This window comes from Podarcis filfolensis (assembly GCF_964270895.1).
Source record: "Podarcis filfolensis genome assembly, chromosome: 8".
In the NCBI taxonomy this organism is placed as follows: Eukaryota; Metazoa; Chordata; class Lepidosauria; order Squamata; family Lacertidae; genus Podarcis; species Podarcis filfolensis.
Window position 1 is genome coordinate 87,335,355 of NC_139611.1, and position 15,513 is coordinate 87,350,867.

Consider the following 15,513-nt stretch of genomic DNA (forward strand, 5'->3'; position numbering starts at 1 on the left):
TCTTTCTTCACTTGAAAGGCAGTCCCATGTGGCTGAGTTGGAACTGGGACGCAGTTGAAAGCCCCTTTTCTACTCCAGCTTGGAGCAGAGCTTCAGAAGATGGTTCTCTCTCCGACCTCGGGGCTGGCTCCTGCCGGATGTCCAGAACTTGTGGACACGCAATGGAGCTGAATAGTGGAAGATTGAGGACACATAAAAGGAAGTCCTCATTCACCCACCCCTGGTTAAACTGTGGAACTCACTCCCACATCTTTCTTTTTATTTTTATTTTATAATAATATTTATTCAGAGTTTGAAGGTTACAAAAAAAGAGAAAAAAGAAATACAAAAGACAGAAAAAGTACAAAAATCATTTAGAAAAGGAAAAAAAAGGAAAAAAAGAAAAGCAAGTTAAACCTTTACATAACTTTCTTCTTTTACTTATTTCCTTGACCTCCTCACACCTCCCATTTTTGTATTCTAGTTCAAAAATTTTCATTTCAGCAAATCCTTCCAACCTTTTTTTTTAACCTTAATAATTTATTTTAATATATTGTAGTTTTGCGCTCTCTCTTTCATCAATTTCATCAGTTCATTTTTACTTAATCCTTTATATCATTTCTGCCAAAACCACCTAGTTTTCTTTTTCCAACATCTTTCTAACAATCCTTGATTTTGCAATATTTTTAAGGGTATACTTTAAATACTTATTCTTAGTATGTTTCCCTAGGGTCAAAAAAGATTCCATTCCACGAATTTCCCTACTCTCATTAAAAGAAAAACAAAAAGGAAATTATATTATATACATATTGAGTTCCCAATTTCCAATCCACCCAAACCCCTTCCCGGTTTCAGTCCCCAGCATAAGTCCATCAATCTCAGAAAGCCATCAGCCCGGAGATCTCAAATCCGAGGCTCTTAAATCTCTTTCATGTCCCCTCTGCCAGTCTTTTTGATAATTTTTAGTATTAAAAGCCAAATCTCGGGGAAGCTCCAACCCAACAGCATCCACATTCCTTCCAGCCAAACCTCCATAATTGAAAATAGGGCCTATAAAATATTCCAAATCTTGTTTCATTCTCCTTTCAGATCCAACGGTCCCCAAAGTTCCAGCTTCCACCTGGATCAGATTTGTAATCCAAAGGTCATCTGGCCTCCACACAAGGGGATCCCTCCATTTTTCACTTTCCAATTCAGGCCAGGCTTCCATCTTCCAAGATTTATTTCTCCTTGTTACCATCATGTCAGGCTTCAAGTTGTAACTCGCCTTTTGCATCTGCAGGGTTACGGCTCCCCCTTTCTTCGCTTCGGAGACAACATAGTTCTCCTTCTCTAATTTCCCTGTTTGTTCAGTTGAATAAAATTCCTGTGCCGAGTTCTTATCAAGTTCATTATTAGTACTCACTCTTGTTCCCAAAGTTGTAACATTTGTAGTCAAAACATTTATCTGACCTTGCAACTTTCTCAAGAGAAAGAATGTCCTATTCAATTCAAACTGAATTTCCTTCCCGACAGCCATTCTTAAACAGTCCAGGGTCGAAAAACAACTTCTCAGCTGGTCCTTGATGCAATATCCCAAAGCTCCCTCTAGGGGAATTTAAGTTTCTTTTCACTCCTCTCAGCACAGACCCAAAGGTCCCACACGTTAAATTGTAACAGTCCTTCCTTCATTTAAAATACAAACTTGTAGCAAATGTAGACAATAAAAACAAAGTCCTCTTTTTGTATCTTGACAGCTAACTTGACAGCTGTCAAATTATTCTGTTCCTCATCAGCGGGCTCTCACGGACCACTCCTGGGTCCGGGGGGGGGGGTGGCACATCAAATCCCAAATTTTATTCTTCGCCTGCAGGCTCCCCTGCTTCCAAGAAAGTTTTCTGATAGTCTCAATCAGTAGAATTAAAGTCCTTTACAAAAAAAACACAACTCTCCACGACCTTAGTTGACAGGTTCTTTGCTTTAGATTATTTATAGAAAGGGGAGGCGGACTTCCTGTTTGGACCTTCCCCAATCGGTGCCAAATTTAGAGATATTTTAAGAATCCAATTTCCGTACTACTCACGGGTTGTTGTTTGAAATCCAAATGTCCACAGAAAAAAGTCAGCGCTCTCCGGCAACGGCTGTGCGGCTTCACTCCGCGAAAATAGCAGTCGATTCGAAACACCGCGCCACTCACCCTGCGTCACTTCGGAAGCCCCAAAAAGGGGTTTCCCTGTGGGTAGGGGGGGCGCTCCTGGTGTCAGCCGAATCCCACGTTCCCAGGCTTCTTCCGCCTGGGATTTTTAAAGGGTCTCCGCCTTCGCCGCGGCGGCAAGACCCGATTTTTGCGGAGCAGGTTCCTCTGAGTCAGAGGAAATCCGCCATTGCCGATGGCGCTGACCCGGAAGTCCTCACTCCCACATCTTTCTCCTAGTTAACTGCGTATAGAATTTCAGCCTGCACAGAATGACTGTTAAAATACATAACTTTCCCCCGCTAAGGATTATGTTTTTAAAGGAAAAATTATCTCGGTATGAAATGTCAAAAGGTATAATTGAAGCAGATTATCGAAAAGAGCAGCTATGCAGAGAGCAGCATGTAGATTCAGATGTTGGCCAATTTTTGCCCAAAGATGAACCTTAGGAAAACAAAGGTAGAAACCAGATGAGTGAATATTTAAGAAAGTGCAACTTTAAAAGAGGATAAGACAGATTCATGGAGGAGATGGCTCTTGATGGCTGCTAGCCAGGATGGCTGTCGGAGGCAGCAGTGCATCCAAATCCCAGTTGCAGGAAACCCCATGGGGGGAGAGGGCTCTTGTTGGTCGAATCCTGTCTACAGGTTTCCCACAGGCACATGGTTGGCCACAGAAAGGGATGTCTTGGAGAGACAGGAAGACGAACCAAGGTTTTTATTCCACATCACCAATTCCTCTTTAGAAGGAAAGCAATGGGAGGTTTTTCTCACTCTCTCCAAATGCCAGAACTTGGGTTTGGGACAGGCCACAGAGAGTCCCTCACACAGCACAGAATAGATTTGTGGAATTTTCTGCCACAGAATGTGATGAGGGCTGCTGGCTTAAAGGTAAAGATAAAGGGACCCCTGACCATTAGGTCCAGTCGTGGCCGACTCTGGGGTTGCGGCGCTCATCTTGCTTTATTGGCCGAGGGAGCCGGCGTACAGCTTCCGGGTCATGTGGCCAGCAGAACTAAGCCACTTCTGGCGGACCAGAGCAGCACACGGAAACGCCATTTACCTTCCCGCTGAAGTGGTACCTATTTATCTACTTGCACTTTGACGTGCTTTCAAACTGCTAGGTTGGCAGGAGCTGGGACCGAGCAATGGGAGCTCACCCCATTGCGGGGATTCGAACTGCCGACCTTCTGATCAGCAAGCCCTAGGCTCTGTGGTTTAACCCACAGCACCACCCGCGTCCCTGGCTTAGGTGACTTTAAAAGGCAGCTTCATAAATCCGTGAGGGAGCAGGAGGGAGAGGCCTGCCACTGGCTATTTGCCATCTTAGCTAAATGGGACCCACTCTAGGTGCAGGAGGCACCTGACTCAGGATTTTTGCCGCTTGGGGAAACAAGGATGGGCGAAAGGTTGTCACCTTGATGCCCTGATTGTGAGCTTCCCGGATTGTGGGGATCCGGTTGACCTCTAGAAGCTGTGGGCAAGGTGGACCCACCGAGGTCTGAACCAACCACTCTTTTAACGGGTGCTGTGTTCTTACTCCACTTCCAGGATGAACGAGGAGCAGATTGCGGCCGTCTGTCTGTCTGTCCTCAAGGCGCTCTCCGTCCTCCATGCCCAGGGTGTCATCCACCGAGATATCAAGAGTGACTCCATTCTGCTCACACATGACGGCCGGGTGAGTTGCACGTGGTCCCAGGTGCTGATTTTATGTTTGAGGAAAAAGGAGGAGGAGGTGCCAACTAAACATCAGGCAGAACTTTCTGACAAAATAAAGAAATTCCATCCAGTAGCACCTTAGAGACGAACTAAGTTTGTTATTGATATGAGCTTTCGTGTGCATGCACACTTCTTCAGGTACACTGAAACAGAAGTCACCAGACCCTTATATATAGTGAGAGGGTGGGGAGGGGTATTACTCAGAAGGGTGGTGGGAATGGGTGAATGGCTGATAGTCGTTAACAGGTTTACCACACCTATCACTAACTTAGTTGGTCTCCAAGGTGCTACTGGAAGGAATTTTTTTATTTTGTTTCGACTACGGCAGACCAGCGCAGCTACCTACCTGTAACTAGAACTTTCTGACAGTAAGAGCTGCTCCACAGTGGAATGCTCTCACAGTGGAACACCTCTGAACGTGGTGGACTCTCCAACCTTTCCCTGCAGGTCCCGGGGCAAATTGTAGCAATTTAAAATTCAGAATTCAAAACAGTTAAAACAAGTCACAGGAATTGGGTGGGTCATGAAAATACACATCTCCAGGGTAAAGAGGAGCACCTTCAACATTCACTGAAAGCTGTGTGCCGAAGGTGCCAGTTGCAGTTCTGAGTTCCACAGCCCAAATATTTGCAGGCAGTTTGCTCCTATCACGCCAGTTTACATCAGTTGCATTGGTTATCCCTTTGTTTCTGAGCTTAAACCCCTCATGAAGTTGCCTGGGCTCTGAGGTTGGCCTCTTTGGCGCTGTCACTAAGGACATTCGGATTGTTGGGGACCAGGAATCAGGACTCTTCAGTGGTGGCCCCACACCGGTGGAATTCCCTCCCCTGAGAAACACTGCCTGACCTTATGCAGTCACTAAAGACTTGTTATTTCTCCATGTTTTGATTGATTTTATTGCTGAACTCCTACATACGATTTCATCTGATGCTTTTTTTTTTTTATTGCAAGCTGACTTGTAAGAGGTGGGAGTAGAAACAAATGAGTAAAACAGGGGTAGGCAACCTAAAGCCCGGGGGCTGGATGTGGCCCAATCGCCTTCTCAATCCGGCACACGGACGGTCCAGGAATCAGCGTGTTTTTACATGAGTAGAATGTATGCTTTTATTTCAAATGCATCTCTGGGTTATTTGTGGGGCATAGGAATTCGTTCATTATTTTTTTCAAAATATACTCTGGGCCCCCACAAGGTCTGAGGGACAGTGGACCGGCCCACAGTTCAAAAAGGTTGCTGACCCCTGGAGTAAAATAATGTCCCTGCCCCTGTTCACCTCTTGCTGAAATTGCCTGGTCCTGCAGTGCCACCTGGAGGCAACTCTTCAGTGGTGTCAGGCGGCCCCAAGACTTCTGAGGAGAACATAAAAACATAGTCATAGAGTTGGAGGGGACCCCAAGGGTCATCTAGTCCAACCTCAATGCAATGCAGGAATCTCAACTAAATCATACGCAACAGATGGCCATCCAGCCTCTGCTTAAAAACCTCCAACGAAAAAGAGTTCACCACTTTCTGAGGGAGTCCTTTCCACTGTCGGCCAGCTCTCACTGTCAAAAAGTTCTTCCTAATGTTTAGTTGAAACCCTAATAATAATAATAATAATAATAATAATAATAATAATTTATTATTTATATTCCGCCCATCTGGCTAAGTTTCCCCAGCCACTCTGGGCGGCTCCCAATCAAGTGTTAAAAACAATACAGCATTAAATATTAAAAACTTCCCCAAACAGGGAATGGGAGGGTGTTCCACAGGGAGGGCGCCACTACCAAGAAGGCCCTGTGTCTGGTTCCCTGTAAACTCACTTCTCGCCATATTCAGACTTGTGAGAAGGCAGGTTTTTTTATAGCACCCTCTGGAATCTCAGTTGCTTGCTCTGTCTTCTCTCCCCTGGAAGTCCCAAAGCAATTACGTTCAATAATGGTTTGAAATTTCTGCCAATATTTTTTTTTAAAAAAATTGTATTGTACTTGTGGGACGTGGGTGGCGCTGTGGGTTAAACCGCAGAGCTTAGGACTTGCCGATCAGAAGGTCGGTGGTTCGAATCCCTTCGACGGGGTGAGCTCCCGTTGCTCGGTCCCTGCTCCTGCCAACCTAGCAGTTCGAAAGCACATCAAAGTGCAAGTAGATAAATAGGGACTGCTCTGTCGGGAAGGTAAAACGGCGTTTCTGTGTGCTGCTCTGGTTCGCCAGAAGCGGACAAAATAGAGAGAACTGGGCTAGGCTGACCAGAGGGGTGATGCATCGCGATAAGGCAAAGCCATATATTTGTGGGAGTTTGTCCGCCTCTCGTCACTTCTTTTAAAAAAAGGAATATTGCTGATCTGCACTGCAAAGGCTGGAAAGATGCTTCGCACAGCAGACCTCGTGAGCAAACTCACCCTGAGCCTACTCCAGCCACTGACATGCTTCCTTCTCTTGGCTCTCCCTTCCAGGTCAAACTCTCCGACTTCGGGTTCTGTGCGCAAGTGAACAAGGAGGTTCCGCGGCGCAAGTCCCTAGTTGGGACCCCTTACTGGATGGCTCCAGAGCTCATCTCCCGGTTGCCCTATGGGCCGGAGGTAAGAGGGCTTCAACTCCCTAAACCTCTGGCTTTGCCTAAACAGAAATGTTTTCAGCAGATGCCGAAAGAATGCAGTGAAGGCGCTTGCCTGATATCAAGAGGCAGGGAGTTCCAGAGGGTATGTGCCGCCACGTTCCACTGATCAGAGCAGTCAGGTGGTCATTTATGTGGTTTTGATGAAGTTCTCATTTTCTCTAATCAGCAGATTATTATTTTTTGCCTCCCTCGTCCAGCCTGAGCTTTCAGGGACAGGGAAGCTGTAAAATCCAAATGGAACGAAAAGCCTGCTGCCAGGCAGACGTGCTAGTCCAGTAGGGCCCCCATTTTGCAAACCAGTTACAAAACTGTCTAGGCTGGGGAGGGGGGCGGGGAGACCTTTTGCTCTTGTTCCCCTTTCTCAATTCCCCTCTCCCCCCTCCTTCTGTTTCAGGTGGACATCTGGTCTCTAGGTGTGATGGTGATAGAAATGGTGGATGGGGAGCCCCCTTATTTCAACGAGCCCCCTTTGAAGGCCATGAAGATGATCCGGGACAACCTCCCCCCTAAACTCAAAAACGTGCACAAGGTAAGAGACTCCTTTTCCTTCTCTCTTCCTTTTCTTCACTTGACTTCCCCACCTTAGAAGGATCAGATTCAGGACTGAAAGGATGAGGATCACTGGGTCTGGGTCAGGTCATACGACGAGAGGCAGTCCTGAGCCATTTGGGTTAGAGAGCCAGTGTGATGATGATGATGATAATTTTATTTGTACCCCACCCTCCCCGGCCGGAGTTGGGCTCAGGGCGGCTAACATCATAAAACTAACACAGTATACAAAGAATATAAGAACATAAAAAAGGCACTCAATTAAAATACATCTTAAAATTAGTTCAGAGGAAATTAAAATCTGGACAGATGGCCGTCCATGGGTAAAATTGAGAGTGGTTAATATTCTCCAGGGCCAACTGTTACCACTCGTCTTATAAAGGACCTGTGAGCAAGCCAGGAGGCCTCTTTAATTCTTGTTCTTATACAGAAAGAAAAGAATCAGATTGAACCCCGACCAAAGGCCTGGCGGAACAGCTCCCTCTTGCAGGCCCTGTGGAAAGATGTCAAATCTTTCCACAGGGCCTGGTCTCTTGTGAGAGAGCGTTCCACCAGGCCGGGGCCAGTACTGAAAAGGCCCTGGCTCTGGTCGAGGCCAGTCTAATTTCTCTGGCCTGGGATCTTCAGGGTGTTATTATTTGCAGACCTCCTTCCTCTTCTGCCCCAAATGCGGCTCATGCCCCTCCTTTCCCCTCCTTTCCCCGCAGGTCTCTCCCTCCCTGAAGGGCTTCCTTGACCGCCTGCTGGTCAGGGACCCGGCCCAGCGAGCCACCGCCAAGGAACTCTTGAAGCACCCCTTCCTGGGGAAAGCCGGCCCCCCTTCCTGCATCGTGCCCCTGATGAGGCAGAACCGGATGAGATGAAAGAGGCGACAGAAACTGGACCATCTTACCAAAGAGAGAGAGAGGAGACACCTCCGTCGTCTCTGGCCAACCCCCCACCCCACCCCAACGGCAGCTGGAACCCCTCCAGGGACAACGGGCACCCCATGGCATCTCCCTGCTGAAAGAGGGGGCTTCACTTCCTTCCTCCAGGCAGCGTGGCCAGGGAGACAGGTCACCTCTGCGTTCCACCCTCAGGCCAACCCTCCCTTGAGGGACTCCTCTACATCCGCCGCTGATGCTGGAGACACAAGTCCCACAAACAACTCCCGACGCCCTCTCTGCGCCACTCTTCCATACTACTGAGCCCGGAGCAGGGTTTAGTGCCCTGGAGGGAGGGGGGGTTGTTTTTTAACAAAAGACTGTAACATTTCCGATTGCTGTTTAGCCGTTCATATCACACAAGTCTGGGGCAGCGGCGATTTGGGTGGATAGGGGAGAGCTTGAAACGCAACCCCTCTCCAGTCCGTGGTTTCCGAGTCCCCTCTCTCGTTCTTCTTGGTAGCACGTCTTTCCTCCCAGATAGCGAGAGGACAGAGGTGATGGGGTCCATTGGCAAGGAGTGTCCCAGAGAGGGGGGGCAGGGAAGCCCCCATCCCCACAGTCCGGTCAGATTTCTGGGGACTTCCGTTGAGCCATGGTTGCCTCTCCCCCTCCCTGAAGAATCCTCTCCCTGCCCCCCAAGAGCCAGACCTGCCTCGGATTTTTAAACTGGGGAGAAACACTGCTTCTCTTGGTATTGGAGAGGAAGGGAAGGAAGCGAGGTGGGTTTTCTCAGGGGCTCCCATCTCAGGCAAACGAGACTCTCAGCTCTGCAAAGCAGCCCTTTTTTTTTTTTAGAAAAGAAAAACCGCCCTCCGTAATTTCCTCCGTGCTCTTAACTGCCAGTTAAAGAGTTTCAGGCCCTCTTCCCAAATCGAGACGGCCACTTCCACCTACCCAGCCCGGTTCTCTCGTTTTTAAAACGGTCCCTCTTCACAGGGGTCGTGCCCTTCCTGAGCTCCTTCCCCAACCCACGTCTCTTGCTGCTCAGGCAGGAACTGCAGTCGTCACTGGGGATCCTGACCCGGCAAGGCTGCTTTTAATCGCAAGCCTCTCTCTTCGTCCCTGGTCTCTGCGCCTCTTGTCGCCGCTTGGCCAGGATGGAGCTGCCCTGGCCCCTCTCTCCTCCTTGTCTTCTCTTTCCCCTTGCTCTTTCTCCCCGCCTGACGTTGCCGCGCTGAGCCTGCTTCCTGCCCCTCCGCTTGCTCTTGGGCTTTGTACTCCCCACCCCAGGCAAAACTGCGACTAGCAAGTTCCTTCGGCCTGGAGGGCAGGCTGGATTTATGGAAGTCCCCCTTGTGGGCTCTGTTCTGCTCTTGGCCTAGGGTGTGCCAAGAACAGGCCTTGTTCTGGTTTTATTTTTTGTCCTGTCTCGCAGCAGGGAGGCTTCCTCTGGACTTCTCCTTTGTGGCTGGTGACGCACAGCTTGGAGGGTGACTTCGTCTGCCGCTCGCAATGTCAGAAGTGTGACGTGTGGGGCTCCTGAGGTCGGGCAGCTGCGCGCCTCTTGGTGTTGCTCACCAGACCTGGAAACCTGCAAACCTTGAGCATAGCCTAGGAAGCAATGTTAGGAAGAAAAGGGAGCAGGAAGAGCAAATGAGCTTCCTGGGCGTTTCTCTGTGAGACTGAACCCCTCCGTGGTTGTGATGCTCTGTCGCTTTGCTCCCCTCCGGCTGAACAAGCAGTGGGATACCAGCAACAGGGCCTCTCCTGTCATTGCCCCCCACCCCAGCTTATTGCTAGGCTGGGGGGGGGCAAGGAGATAGGGAGATCACTGCTCCTACGTTCCTAGTCTTTAAAATAGAGGCCAGTACGAGCTTGCAAAGTGGCACTTCCCTAAGCTCTTGCATTGTTGGCTTTTTTGGGGGGGGGGTCCGCCTTGCCAGTTGTTGGGAAGCAGTAGCAAAGGCCATAGGCCGCCCCCTTGGCTCCCAACATGTCCCTGTGTGCCGTTTTGTGGCATGGGCAAGGCAGGAATGTCAGGACAGCGGCTTGAGAGATGAAGGCCGCCGGGTTTGCTAGCCCTGGGTTGGATCGGAAGCTCAGGTCCGTCCTTCCCTCAGGGTTGGAGAGGGCTTGAGCCCCCCGTGGCAGGAGAGTGGGGAAGGGGGTGGCATTCGCAGGGCTTTCTGGAAAGAAGGCTTGCTTGGGGGCCCAGGAGACACCGGGAGTCCCCTGGTGTGAGGGGAGGGGAGCAGGCAGAGGTCCCTCCCCTTTGTAAACTAGGTGCAGCTGCCTTGAGCCACAGAGCTGGCCTCCAGAGGTCTCCACCCCCCTCCTTGCCACACAAGGCACCCCCTCCTTGCATGCTTGTACATACAGGATGGGCTTTTCTGCATGCAGGGTTACAGGGGAAGGGTTTTGCGGGGTTTTCTTCTTCAAGAGTTTGGGGGAGTCTCTTGCTTCCTGGTTTTAGGTTCTTACGGGTATAGGTTATGCATCACATTTGCCCTGGAAATGCTTTCCGGGGGCGGGAAGGAAGCACCCCGCTTTCTGACGCCCCTCCTAGGGCTCAAAGGGCAAATATTTCTCACGTGCCCCTCCACGAAACCAGGATCCGCCTGTTGCTGCTTTTGCCGCTCTCCTGGCAAATTTGCTGTCAGTTGCAACCACTCTAAGGGGGGAAACCCAGGTGTTTGGTTTTTAAAATCCTGTGGGCTCCACTCCTCATCTCCACTGGCATTAGCCAGGTGCAAACTGGCATATTTTAGGAGGGATTTGCAGGTGAGAAAGAGCCAGCCTTGGTCCACGCAGGGTCCTGGACTGAGCCCCTTTCCGCTGATGCTGTTGGCCTGCAATGCAGCTATTCCGCAGGACATCCCCTTGCCCTGTTTGCTTCCTGCTTCTGGTGCTTTTCTTCTCAAAACTGGACAGTGTTTCATCTCTTCCAATCTCTAGAGGAACCCTTGCTTGCTACCGAGCTCACCTGGGACCTCTCTTCCTAGCGCACCTGGCTTTTGCCTGCAGCAAAGGCTTCACCCAGCGCTGCATTTGTGGATCTGCTCTGTTCTGCAACAAAGCCCAGGGGCTTTCCTCGAAGGCTTTCTCCGCTTTGAGCCTCAGAACAGGCTAGTCTCCGAGCTGCTTCCTGCAGCCAGGACCCAGCTCCCCAGCCCTCGTGACTTGGCATCACCCGCTCCAACCCCTTTCTGAGAAGCTGGGTTGTCCCCCCTCCGGGAGCAATTCTTTTTGTAACTCTATATACTGCAGCTTTAAATCTGAGCCACCCGACGGACCGTTCATCTCCTGGTAGCTTGCTGACAAATGGAAGGTGGTGGCAGCCCTAGAATCTCTGGCTCCTGAGTGCTCACTTCCCCTCTTCTCACAGCCGTCTGCTGCCTCCGCTCTAGGAATTGCTTTCCCCCATGCACACAGGGGGAAAAGAAACTATTTTTTTATGGCACTAACACAGATGCACAAACACTACACTTTCCCTGCAGGGGAAAAGACTTCAAATCTCATCCTTTCAAGGTCGAGGGTGATAAACTCTCAGCCTTCCCAAATCCCACATAACACTATATCTTCCCCCCCAGTTTCCTGAGATGCAGGACTGGAATTTTAACCACAGGCCCTGGCAGAGAAGCCTCGCCCTGTCCCACAGAACTGGCCCCAGAGCCACTCCCTCGTTCCTTTCCCCCCACGTATCCTGCCTCCTTGTAGCTTGAAGATTTTTATATGATTGGAGGTTTAGGAATGGGGGTCTTGCTCTCCTCCCTGTGAGAATGACTACTGATTCATTTCTGTGGGTTTTTGTTACTTTTTTAAAAAAGAGAAGTTATTTATATTGCATTTTTTTAAAAACACACAACAGTATTTTGCGTTGGGATGATTCCCCCCCCCCCATCCCCTTTGGATCTGTTGTTTCAGACAGACTGCTGTGACAAATTCTAGTAAGACGTTCTCGCCATGAGTTGTATTGTATAAAGAACCTGGATTCTTCATGTGATGAGATTTGGCTGTGGGTTTCTTTGGTTTGGTTGTTGTTTTCCCCCCTCCCTCCCCCCTTTTCAAATGTGGTGTTTGAATTTTGGGTGAAAAGTTTTAAATAGTCAAAATTCTAGTTTTACAATTACAGAGGTGTGCTCCTTCCTTTGTTTTTAACTCTCTCGGGTCTTTCTTGGGAGGTTCTGTCTTCTGGGTTGGCGGGGGTGCGCATTAAGAGCGAAGCTGTCCGACGATCTGGACCACGAAACACACCTCTTCCTTACAGATGCAAGAGGACAGAATTGTAGAATCAGAAGGGAGCCCCTTCTCAAGGGTCAACTAATTCAGCCCTCTGCATTGCAAGGATCCCAGCTAAGCAACTAGGTACTGAGAATGTGCTCTCGTCCTCCTGATCGAAATGCTCAGGGGGGGAGACCCTTATGAAGAAGAATGGAGGAAGCATTACAAAAAGGAAATGTTGCAATTGATGACTTCAGCTACAGGCTGGCCGGCTATATATCTTCCAGCCATGATAAAGTGGTGAAATCTCTAGATACCCTAAATGACTATACCCAAGTACAAGGAGCTGACCAGAGGGACGGTGGCCCTGGAGTCGTGCGGCACCCATCTGCTGCGAGATGTTACTGAACTGCTTGGCAACAATGGCCATAGTTTTATTAAATTAAATGGCCAATTGCCAAGGAGATCCAGTACGGGCAACCAGAATGATTGAGTGGGTGGAGAAACTCCCCCTATGAGCACCTGGGTTATTTTTAGTTTAGGGGAAAGGTAAGAGCTGATCTGATTGGAGTGTACAGTGGTACCTCTGGTTGCGAACGGGATCCGTTCCGGAGGCCCGTTCGCAACATGAAAAAAGCGCAACCTGCAGCGGCGCATCTGCACACACGCAGGTTGCGATTTGCCGCTTCTGCACATGCGCGTGACATTTTGTGCATCTGCGCATGCGCGAGCGGCAAAACCTGGATGTAACCCTTTCCGGTACTTCCAGGTCGCCACGGGACGTATCCTGAAAGAACATAACATGAAGCGGACGTAACATGAGGTATGACTGTATAAAATGATGCATGGCATGGAAAAAGAGGATAGAGAAACCTTCCTTTTCCTCCTCCTAACACTGGAACTCGTGGGTCTCCAATGAAGCTGAATGTTGGGAAGATGAAGGGCAGATAAAGTCCTCTTCTACACAGTGCAGTTAACTTGCGGAACTCCCTCCCACAGGAGGCAGTGGTGAACACCAACTTGGAAGGCTTGAAAGAGGATTAGATGAATTCGTGGAGGATATTGCTATCAGTGGCTGCTTCTAGCCTTGATGGCTGTGTTCTGCCTCCACTGGGGGAAGCAGGATGTCTCTAAATACCGTTTTCTGGAAGCCCCGGGAGGAGAGAGGGATCTCGTTCTCCGGTCCTGCTTGTGGGCTCCCCTTTTGGGAATCTGGCTGGCCACTCTGAGAACAGGATGCTGGCTTGATCCGGCTGGCTGTTACATCCTTGTAAAAGACACCATATTTTGAACTCTCTCGTTGCCTTCACGTGGGGCAGTAAGCTGGTCTGAAATCCTCTATGATGTGCTACTTTCGATGTGAAAAGCTGTTTAGACCGTTTGGCATCCCAATGCATTTCCTTGGCCTCTGCGCCCGAATCGATGCAACCATGAGACGCTCCTACTTGTGCAGCCACAAAATGTTCCTGGTATCGGCGGGCATTTGCCACCGGCGATGGATTCAGGGCAACCATTTTGTCCTCCGTATGAGATCACTCTTGCAGGCACCAGGTGCTGTAAATACGGACCAGTAACTTCCCCGCTGGGAGCGGTTGCTTTCAGTATGGCTAAGAAGAGATCTCTCCTCTCTGGGGTATAAATTAATGAGTCGGATGAGCTAGCAGTGCACTCTCCTTCAGAGCGCGCACACACACACACACACACACACACACACACACACACACTCTTCCCAGTTGGGTTTTGAAACAGAGAAAACAAGTTGCACCAAACGACTATAAAGCCCTTTTTCTGGCAACGCTTGGAATTTCCCCTGCTTCCCTCAAGCTGCTTTTAATAGCCTGCAGCCGTTGCATCAAGAAACCCTAAAGCGCAGTGAAAATATTCTAAATTAGTTTAAAGCGTCTGGGCAGGTGAGGGGGAGAGATGCACTATTAATACTAAGAATACACAGTGGTGAATTTTATTTCATTTTTAAAGAGAGTATCCATTGCTTGAGGGCACCTGCAATGATTCTTGCAAAGTCTATACTGACAGTGGTGAAGCTGAGGCTCCAATACAGTGGTACCTCGGGTTAAGTACTTAATTCGTTCCGGAGGTCCGTTCTTAACCTGAAACTGTTCTTAACCTGAAGTACCACTTTAGCTAATGGGGACTCCTGCTGCTGCCGCGCCGCCGGAGCACGATTTCTGTTCTCAGCCTGAAGCAAAGTTCTTAACCTGAAGCACTGTTTATGGGTTAGCGGAGTCTGTAACCTGAAGCATATGTAACCTGAGGTACCACTGTACTTTGGCCGCCTCATGAGAAGAGAAGACTCCCTGGAAAAGACCCTGATGTTGGGAAAGATTGAGGACACATTCAGAAAGCAGGCTATATACTGAGAGCTGCTCTGGACATGCATCATTTGGGGAGAAAAACAGATATTTTAGGTTAAATGAACAAACCTTACTAGCAAACCAGTCGACTGCTTTAGTGTCGGCTATGAGACTTAAAGCAGTTTGAGTAACTCGTTGGTCACTGACCTATAAAAAGTGTAAATATGCACAGGTTTCAGAACATCACTCTTGACTTCCAGTCACTGCCATTTTTATCGAATTTCTACCCCACCTTCCTCCAAGGAACAGTTCTTCCATTCCCCATTTTATCCTGGCAACAGCCCTGTGAGGTAGGTCAGGCCGAGAGGCAGTGACTGGTCACCAAATGAGCTTCACGGCCGAGCGCTCTCCGTGGGGCTACCTTCGAAGGTGACCCGGAAACTGCAATTAATCCAGAATGCGGCAGCTAGACTGTGGACTGGGATTGGCCGCTGGGACCACATAACACCGGTCCTGAGAGATCTGCATTGGCTCCCAGTACGTTTCCGAGCACAATTCAAAGTGTTGGTGCTGACCTTGAAAGCCCTAAACGGCCTCGGCCCAGTATACCTGAAGGAGCATCTCCAACCCCCTCGTTCTGCCCGGACGCTGAGGTCCAGCATCGAGGGCCTTCTGGTGGTTCCCTCGCTGCAAGAAGTCAAGTTACAGGGAACCAGACAGAGGGCCTTCTTGGTAGTGGCGCCCGCCCTGTGGAACACCCTCCCTTCATATGTGAAGGAAATAAGCAGCTATCTTCTTTTTAAAAGACATCTGAAGGCAGCCCTGTTTAGGGAAGCTTTTAATGTTTAATGCTGTATTGTTTTTAACATTCGATTGAGAGCCTCCCAGAGTGGCTGGGGAAACTCAGCCAGGTGGGCGGGGTATAAATAATATATTATTATTATTAATTATTATTATTATTATTATTCATTATTATTATTATTATTAAACCCTGGTCTCCCAGGTCCTAGTAGTCCAGTCCTCTTAACAACCAAGCTGCACCACACGGTTCGCTGCCTGCTTTGGGTGCCCAGCAAGATCAAGGTCTAGGGCATGCAGCTG

At 49.3% G+C, this 15,513-nt stretch overlaps 1 protein-coding gene across 5 annotated transcripts in view; it reads left to right on the forward strand.

The window, feature by feature from the left end:
• The window catches only part of PAK4 (p21 (RAC1) activated kinase 4), an 83,111-nt gene extending 71,101 nt beyond the window's left edge, over nt 1-12,010 (forward strand). For all 5 annotated transcript variants that reach the window (XM_083627188.1, XM_083627191.1, XM_083627190.1 and 2 more), the window contains 4 exons: nt 3,703-3,829; nt 6,301-6,426; nt 6,859-6,993; nt 7,721-12,010. In XM_083627188.1, coding sequence (XP_083483314.1) covers nt 3,703-3,829; nt 6,301-6,426; nt 6,859-6,993; nt 7,721-7,876 — 544 coding nt within the window. In that variant the 3' untranslated portion in view covers nt 7,877-12,010. The remainder of the gene's footprint in view (nt 1-3,702; nt 3,830-6,300; nt 6,427-6,858; nt 6,994-7,720) is intronic.
• The last annotated feature ends 3,503 nt before the right edge of the window (nt 12,011-15,513 follow it).